At 37.3% G+C, this 9,541-nt stretch overlaps 1 protein-coding gene across 1 annotated transcript; it reads right to left on the reverse strand.

Annotated features, from left to right (window-relative positions):
- Positions 1-430: 430 nt before the first annotated feature.
- LOC311054490 (mitochondrial carrier homolog 1-like) lies at positions 431-8,823 on the reverse strand. Its single transcript, XM_084070502.1, has 12 exons — positions 8,617-8,823; positions 7,578-7,662; positions 7,038-7,144; positions 6,059-6,136; positions 5,765-5,822; positions 5,306-5,357; positions 4,160-4,219; positions 3,944-4,037; positions 3,489-3,536; positions 3,327-3,394; positions 2,794-2,869; positions 431-1,867 (listed from the first exon to the last, which is right to left on the reverse strand). The coding sequence occupies exons 1-12, from the start codon at positions 8,785-8,787 to the stop codon at positions 1,793-1,795; spliced, it is 972 nt and encodes a 323-aa protein (XP_083926628.1). The 5' UTR covers positions 8,788-8,823; the 3' UTR covers positions 431-1,792.
- Positions 8,824-9,541: the final 718 nt, after the last annotated feature.

Below are 9,541 nucleotides of genomic sequence, written 5' to 3' on the forward strand. Positions count from 1 at the left end.
ATATAATCCCCGTTCTAGGCCGCAGAAAAAGACCTAAAATAGATTTCCGCTATATATTTTTACTTTTACTCCACTACAATTATTTGAAAACTTAAGTTATTTGTAGATTTTCATTATTACAAAACATACATAAACCACTTAAGCCCTATACACTTCAGCTATTTGAAAATAACCAATCTAGAAGCTCACATTGCGTCGCAACATGTGAGCTTGTAGATCTGTCATTTTCAAAAGATTTTATACATTTTGATAAATTGTGAAATGGAACATTCTGCATTTACTGTAAGAGTATTTCTACATTGTGGTAGATATTTTTACTTAAGTAAAATAATTGAGTGAACTCGACTAGACAAAGATGTGAAGACCAACAAATTACTTGAACAACAATCCTGTTATTTTATATATAAAACATAAGGCAAGGTTACAACACAGAAACAGGCAAATGTAAGAGAGGTCAGATTATTTATGAACATTATAACATTAAGACTCAACAGTAATTGTAATAGTTTTAGTCTTGATCACTTTTCCCTTCCTAGGAGAACAGTATGAAAAGTAATAAGACGGCAAACACGAGAAAGTTGTTGCATGGCAATATGAATGGAAAACAAATGAACACTATACACTTCAGAATTAAAGTGCTCAAATAAAACAGGCAAATTGTATACACAGTAAAATCCTCAGTGTTAGTGTACAAATGTAACCAAATGCGTCCATTTGGTTACATTTGTACACTGTTAAATTAACGGATTTACAGTGTAACAGATTCATGCTTTTCCTTAGTTATGGCGATGCAATACAACCTACAGAAGATAACATGAACATACGCACTTGCACGTTTACACTCAGTCATTGGGGAAGCACATGAAGGTTCGTCCCTGGCACTTCGAGCTATGGTTCTGTGGTCTCTGGTCTGAATCATAATTAAGAAAATACTGAAATGTCAAACTTGAATCAGGAAGGCTTCAAATTGAAAAATCTTACTAGAAAGAAGAGGCCTCTTATTAAACATCTTGCATTAGACTTGGTGTCAAGTGCCCTTATTATATCACTGATACGACTGACTGAGCATTTTGTAAGATTGTAGAATAATGCTGCCTCTGGTGGGTGACTCGTTAGGTAATTTGGTTTTCCTTTTAGCTGCCTAATGATGATCAGCTGATTAAACAAAAAAACAAGCTACACAACAGACAGGTTGTCTTACCTGCTACTTTCGGTGCTACCAAGCAGTCACAACATTTATGGTTATTGATTTAATTAGAACCTGCTTGAATACTCTTGACCAGGCACCTAAGCTTTGGAACGCCATGCCTGGGCATCTCAGGCTAGCAAACTTCTGTGACGTTATATAACTTCTAAAAACATAGAAGGCCTTTTCAAGGTGCTCATGTATTCCTTGTCCTTTATATCGCCTCTCTCAACACTTATCACCTTGTCTCTTATTTAGTTTGTTTTTTATCTCATTCTTGCATCTTCCCCTTGAACTGCTGTATTTTCTTTCACAGTAAATCTCGGAAATCTTTGTTTCAATAAACACCATAAAAATAAAGTTTAATATTATCATTTGTCAAACTGAAAGGCCTACGTTTTAACATGTCCTTACCTAGAAGTCACATTTTTAAATAAAGGCAAATAAAAAGGTTCAGTAAATGCTCCTTGAGACTCATTTAGCTGCTCATGCTACAGTACGTCCACTTGTGGGCAGTAAAGTGTTAGTGGAAAGGGAGCTGCTGGTCTCTGAGAAGGACATGAGAAGAGGGAGATCAGTGGCATGTTCTCGCAGCAGGTGGCCATGTCAGTTCTCAGCCACTTGCATGGCTGTCACAGGCACACGGCGGAAAAAGAAGCTTGATCCTCTGAACAGATGGCCCTGTAGTGGTGGATACAGAAAGTCAATGTGTTAAACCCACAGTTTTCTGAAAAACGCATGTTGCTGTATCAGAGGTGCTAAAAAAATAAAAAAAAGTTATATGTATTTGGCCGCGGACCCCCCAGTCTCAAAATATTTTGTTCCAGGGACCCCCAGATGCAAAGATTTAAGTTACAAATGTTCACTTTAAAAATATATATAAATAAAAGATTGTTTTAAAAGATTTTTCTAAAATAGCAGATCTACAAGCTCACAGCGTGGCACAGAGCTATTTTTGAATAGCCAAAGTATAAAATAATGGTTTAAGTGGTTACACAGATGTGTTCCCGGTCTTAATGGGTTAACAGCTTGGATTAAAGTTCTCAGTCGCCACGACTGATTTCAGTCATTTGGATTCTTCGCACTGCCGCGTTGTGAGCTTGTAGATATATGCTATTTTTGGTTATTAGTTATTTTAAGATTAAAGAGTATTTGAAGTGGTCAAACTAGCAATAGATCATGTTCAGACACATCTTCCATAAAACCCTAATGGTGTGGGATATTTCCTAAAAGCAAAAGTTAAAGCATCAATCTGTAATTTATTCAACTGGTTGGCTGTATGTATAACAGCGGTAATATCTAAACATTATTATTATGCTAATTGTTTAGGAAACAACACGCGTTAGTGTGGGGGGTTTCTTTCATGCTGTTTCACAAATCATAGAATAATCCCCTTGAACACCCTTAACATGACAAGAAAGAGCGCGCGCGCGCGCACACACACACACACACACACACACACACACACACACACACACACACACACACACACACACACACACACACACACACACACACACACACACACACACACACACACACACACACACACACACACACACACACACACACACACAGTGTATTTTCTACTGATGATGTAACAGAACCTTTTGGCTGAGGTGATTCCAGCAATGCAACCAGGACTTGAATATGGGAGAGTTGGGGGGAAGACCAGCGGCCAAACTGTGAACACAAGGAATGAAGTGGGGAAAGTGGGAAATTTCATAGACAAAAAAGGAAATCATTGACATAAAAAATTACACTCCCAATACAGTATGTAATTCACAATTCTTTCTGCAAAACTCAGACAGCCTGTTATTTTACAGTCCCCGACACAACTTTCCAGGTATTTACCAGGAAAGTAGATTGTAATCATAATTACTAGAAAAATACCCACAAGAAATTGATAATGAGTACCACATAATATTATAGTACTAACCTACATGGAAACCTACTAGGAAATAACATAGCGGTACTCATTTCTTTCTATGTATTAAAAATAATATGTTGACCGCACCATAAAGGCATTCATATTTCCCTTTAAGTACTATCTTACCGAACACATAGTCTACCTTCAGATGGATTGAATATACTGTAATTAGTCATACAAAAAAACGTTTGCACGCTGTCAATTACTTACCCACAATTGTTGACCGCCATAAGGTCTGCTACTAGCATAAAAGGATATGTCAATACACTCACTCCAATCTAGAGAAGAAGAAAGAAGAAAATAATCTACTCAGATGTGTACCTAACACAATGTGGAAAACCTGTCTGACTACAATTTCAACATTAATCTTACCCCCATTACAAATTTAGTGTAGCTTCGCACTGCTGGGGCTTGGCTGAACTGAAAAATAAATGCAACGGCACTGGTGAAGACACATTAACCATACCAAGGATTTGAACTAGGATGATGATGAATGATGATAGTTTATTTTTAAATGAATTGTCCTGCAATCTGGACTGGGTTGCTGTAGAATTGGCTTGTATCATCTACCAATAATAGTATTTTGAAATAAGAGCAAAGCATACTAATTTGTAAATATGATCATACAGTTTATAACAACTTATTTTCCTAAACAAGTAGATCTCACTCTACATTTTGTGCTGTTTTGGTCAGTCTCAGCCAGATGAGTCAGCCAAAATACACAATGAAACATGTTGTGATCATGCTTGTAGATTTGTTATTTTCTCCATGGGACACCATCATATAAATTATAAATCGGGCTTAAGAAACAGTGGTTCTAGACTTACATTGTCGTCTACAGCGTAGGAGTTGATGAAGTGAGCAAGGAGATTACAACCCCACAAGAAGATGACCTCTCCTAGGACATGGGGTACAACACCCCTGCAAACACACACATCCACAACACAGCATATAAGTCCAGCATATAGTCACACATTTTTCACTATTGTTGTATTAGAAGCGCCTATCTCAGGAATTGTGAAATTATAAAATAAATTACTCACACAAAGAATCCTCCAACACCTTCCTCTTCAAAGATTTTGGAAATACAGCTGAACAACCCACTGCAGTGTATAGAGCCCAGAAATATACAAGAATGATCAAACACATCATCGTATCCTGCATTTATACTGCATGTTTAGATTTCGCATGTTTACAAATTCTAATGATATGTGTATACATACATATCAATCAAACTTTATTTATATAGCACATTCATCCAGCAAGGACTAGCTACTTTATGGTGACATTGTGAGATGAGAGTTGGATATGACTGGACAGACCAGACCTGTTGCACTCTGCAGTGACACATACTGGATATGAACACATATTACACAATAGTGTGCACTCTATGGCAGGGGTCTTCACCGTTTTTCAGGCCTAGGACCCCTCAGCTGATCATATTGTATAAAATTGTGTTGGAGATTAAATAGCATATATCATAGACTTGTTTGACAGCATTATCATTGTGTAGCATTGTGTTGGGTACATGTAAATGTGTATTTTCAGACAGTTAACCACTTGTATGGTTAACCACCATCAATACTTAGAAGACTTGTACTTGGTTTTCTCTTTTTTCCCCTCTTCACCAAACCTCTCTGCCAAAATTAGCCGATCTACAAGCTCACAACGCCTCGCAGCGCGAGGCGTTGTGAGCTTGTAGATCTGCTATTTTTGGGTAATGTTCCCCTTAAAATAGGGATGCTAGGGTTGAAGTGGTTAATGTAAAACAAAAAGATTTGGCGACCCCCCTGTTCCGTTAAAAGAAATTCAAAAGGTTCTGTTTATTTTGCACTAGTTCTATTAAGACCGGTGTACTTAGCAGTTAGCACAGTTTAAATCTGAGGTCAACCTCTTCTGAATCAGGACCCAACTTGAACATCTCAAAAGCGTTCGCAGCCCACCCATCTGACCCCTTAACACGGCAGCCGTGCATTTTAAATGTATGTTTATTTTAATGATCGATCAATTGATTGTGTTCCGGCTAGGATCAATAGAACTAATGAAGTATTTTTACTTTATTTTATTTGATGTTATATTATATTATCATTAAAAGGTTTGTTGGGGGCCGGGCCCACTTGCCTCACGGCCCATCAGTGGGCCCTGGCCCACAAGTTGAGAATCACTGTCATAATCAAACTGGGTCTTACCCGTACTTGGCCTCTCTGCCTATGAACTGAGCCATGCAACGCACAGAGATAACTGAAAAAGAAAAGCAGAATGTCGGTCATAAGTCTACCAGTCAGTTCTTATGTTGATTGTTATTATTGGTCATATCCACCTGAATGGGTACACTATAAAATCCAGAGTGTTAATTTAACTCTAACGGTCCATTTGGTTGCATTTGTACAATATCCGAGTTAGATTGACACTCAGGATTTTACAGTGTAGCATTGATGACAGAGTCCTCCCTAAAATTACCCAAAGGTCAGATGTTAACTTTGATCCCTGATGCATGATGAAAGCAATGTATTTAGTCTATTATGTCATTTGTAACGTAACCTTTTACCTATAGCTGTTAGATTTCTGGTCAATGGAGCCAGAAATAAAAAAAGCTGGAGATTAGCTCAAGGAAAAGGAAACATAGACAGCTTGAGTACATACAGTACCATGACATGGATGAGTGGCTATTCTGGACAGGCACTGGATCACCATCTCATGTGAGGTCTGAATAGACACAAAGGGAAACGTGGAAATAACAAAAGCATAATATGTAACAAAATGTCTGGGATTTCTGACACACTTTAAGATTTTTCATTCTTTCAAAATAGGGCACGTGTAGAAAGAAGCATGACAGAATTATATAATGATAGGTATTAGCAAGCTTTTTACTATTCAAATTAGACGCATTAAAGGGCAGAGAGTGCTTCAGAAGATGTAATAGAGTAATGATGACATCTCACCTCTTTGACCACTTTCTTGAGTGACGTCTTTAAGTCATCTCTGTTGGACACTTGTTCCACCTGCACTGATGGCATGGCCTGCAGATAAAACATACACAATTTTCAGTTACATTTAAATACACATGTTTTATGTGTTGATGGTTAGGGTCATGATCATGAAATATAACTTGATGATCATTGTTATACAAATAGTTGTAATTAACGATTTAATTGGGTTGTTGGCATTGGAAAATATAAATAAAGAACAATAATAATATTTTTTTCATCACGAAATGTTGTGACTTTGTAGATCTGCTATTTCCGCCATTTTTTAAAAATGTTTCAACATGGAAACGATTATGACGATCATGCAAAAATAACTGCGATTATTTCAAATAATTGTGATTAGTCAATTGTGCAATAATTATGATAGGACTGGTTGAGGTTTTCCTTGACGGCCAAGTACCATCAACTCTACTGCAGTAAAACCCACCATGGAAAATGCCTGTTTATCTACTCCTCTCAAAAACGTGGATCAGATTATTGGATGGCTACGGTCTGACCGTCATCAGGACGGGATACAACTCTGAGCCAGATCAGGAAATGCTGTGAAAGTAAACAGTAAAATCTAAAAATCTATTTAGCAACTAACAGGCAATAAATAGATATGAGCAATGTAATACTGTGCTAATCAGTGCTGAACCGAATCATGACACTGACTTTTGTCTACCTTTGTTATAAAGAGAGCTCCATAATCTTTTCTAGGACTATTACAGAAAAAAAATATTTTAAGGTTAACAATCTGGCCTATTGCTGACATTTCTAGCACAATGCTTTACAAAATATAATGGGCAAATACAATGATTTTTTTTTTTTTTTTTTGGAAAAAAATAAAAATAAAATAAAGAATGAAAATCCATCATTTGCACCATGCAACTACTACCATGCAATTACTGGAGAGACTATAAAAATGATATAATCTTAGTCAAACGTTGTTTACCTTTTTAACTTTGCTTCTGACAATGGTGGAGATGGCACTGGAAAGGATACGTGGGGAGAGGCCACGAAAGAGTCCTCTCTTTCCATCCACTCTCACAATATACTGTGCTGAGTGAGAACACACAATCAAGTCACCTTCTGTCATCTCCCCTTAACCCATTCAAATCGGGAACGCATCTGTGTCATTTTTAGATTAATTCGGCCATTCAAAAATAGCAGATATACAAGCTCATAGCGGGGCACCGAGTGCCACACTATGAGCTTGTAGATCCCCCATCCCCTATCTCAAAATATGTTGTTCCAGGGACCCCCCCAGAAGCAAAAATTTTAGTTAAAAATGTTTGATTTTAACACATTTTCATTTTTCTAAAAAAAAGAAGAAGCTATGAGCTTATAGATCTGCTATTTTTGAATAGCCAAAGTATAAAAATAATGGTTATAGCTAACATCTAAAATGACACAGATGCATTCCTGGTCTAAATGGGTTAACTGACATAATACATAAACAATACATGTCATGTCAAGATCCGACTTGACTCACCATAAGCGAAGAATCCAGGAAGGTACAGGACTCTCCTGCCAAACATGGTGGCACCCACAGTTGGAGGAAGAGGCTCGTGGCCGACCTGGAATCAAAAGCACATACGATATGAATGAATGAATGAATGAATGAATGAATGAATGAATGAATGAATGAATGAATGAATGAATGACTGAATGCCAGCTGCTTGCTGCAGGGGTCTTGGTTTGGCTGCATATACAGAATGTGCAGCTTGTCTAATGGGAGCTGTTATAGCAATAAGGAAAACGTCTTGTTTCTTTAATCAGAATAAAATGTCATGATAGTCCAATAATGTAATCCTAATTGGTATGTTGTAATACAGAGCAAATTAACGCGGTATAAATATCTGAGTATATACGTGAAAGATTGTTATAAAATAGATAAAAATAGATAGAAAAGATAGATTTCAGTGGTCACTGGATAGCTGTTCAGTTTAAGTGATAAGGAATTTGTATTAATAAAAGAAAAGAAAAAACAAAAAATGGTATCAGGTAAATGTACAGTAGAATAAACATAAATACAAGAATAAAGTCTAGCATGGCGCAACCCAGGTACATTTATAGCTATAATAATCAGATGGCCAGGTTGCTAATACTTTTGTCTATTAACGGTTAATAGGTGGTCCGGGGACCACCAGTGGTCCTCGAGGGGGTTCCAGGTGGTCCCCAGCTAAATGATGGAGGTTGGTTGTAACCAAATGGACCCTTATAGATCTTTAACACTTGAGAGTGTAACATTTAACCACATTTGGTTTCATTTTACTCTCTCAAGAGTTACATTATTGTTAAACGTCTGCATTACTTAATTAAATAATTGTTATTTTGATCAACGTTTGCCTGTTATCTCTCCTATGGTACCAACATCAACGCAGCATGGAATTGTGGACCAAATCAACAAAATATAAAACGTTTTGGGTCTGAGAGGTTTAAATCTCATCAAATGGTGGTCCGTGGCATAATAAATGCCGAATAAATAATGGACCTTGACATGAAAAGGGTTGAAAACCACTGATTTCTACCTGGATTAACAGTTTAACATAGAGGAGCGGGTGGGTGATCGCTGTCACCCCTGCTCCCAGCAGCACGATCGCGGTGTCCATGTCCACGTGTGACGGTGCCACCACATCCCGTTCGAACCGGGGGTCCATGGGACCCCCAGTTTCACCAGATAAATTGTCCGGCGTGGCCATTATTTTGTACGGTAGGAGAGAATAACAAGCCTCCTTCCTCCTCTTCCTCTCACAGCGCAGGGATGCGCAAAACAACGAGACGCGTCACGTGATCAACGAATCCAAAACACACACCGAGGCTCGTGATGCGTTCATGTCATGTGGGAATTACCAGTGGCGTGTAAAGTAACTCAGTACATTAATCAAGTACTGTATTTAAGAGGCAAATATTGTGCTTTTACTTCACTACAATTATTTGAAAACTCTTTTACATTTCAGCCATTTGAAAATAGCAAGCTCACAATGCGTCGCATGGATTTTTATACATTTCATACATTTGAAAACTTGTAAAATGGTACATTTGCATAATGAGTAGGCTACTTTCTACTATTGGTACTTTAAGTACATCTTAATACCAATATTTTTTGTACTTTTTTCTCAAGTAAATTTTAAATTCCGGACTTTTACTTGTAACAGGGTATTTTACATTGCAGTATTGATACTTTCACTTGAGTAAAACATTTGAGAACTTTTTCCACCACTGGGAATTACGTTGACTTGCAATATGTAATTACTCTCCACCTGGTTTCATCTAGATATCATTTTTATTTTTATTTTTTATTTACAATTTTTTTTTAAATGACAGTCCACTCAAACATTAGGACAATATCAGTCACCAGAACCAGAGACATATGTTTCAATTAGTCTATGGTTAACATAGAGTTTGAAATTCTATTGGATGGATGGATGGGTGGGTGGCTGGGTTTGTGGATGG

This window comes from Gymnoscopelus microlampas (genome assembly GCF_963454915.1).
Source record: "Gymnoscopelus microlampas genome assembly, chromosome: 10".
Lineage (NCBI taxonomy): Eukaryota > Metazoa > Chordata > Actinopteri > Myctophiformes > Myctophidae > Gymnoscopelus > Gymnoscopelus microlampas.

What these genes read in the sequence shown, in the direction of transcription:
- LOC311054490 (XM_084070502.1), bottom strand. Translation starts at nt 8,787, where the DNA reads ATGGCCACGCCGGACAATTTATCTGGTGAAACTGGGGGTCCCATGGAC. An exon ending in GGCAGAGAGGCCAAGTACGG is followed by an intron (nt 4,220 to 5,305) that starts GTAAGACCCAGT and finishes TATACACTGCAG; the next exon opens with TGGGTTGTTCAGCTGTATTT. An exon ending in ATGGCGGTCAACAATTGTGG is followed by an intron (nt 2,870 to 3,326) that starts GTAAGTAATTGA and finishes TTGTGTTCACAG; the next exon opens with TTTGGCCGCTGGTCTTCCCC.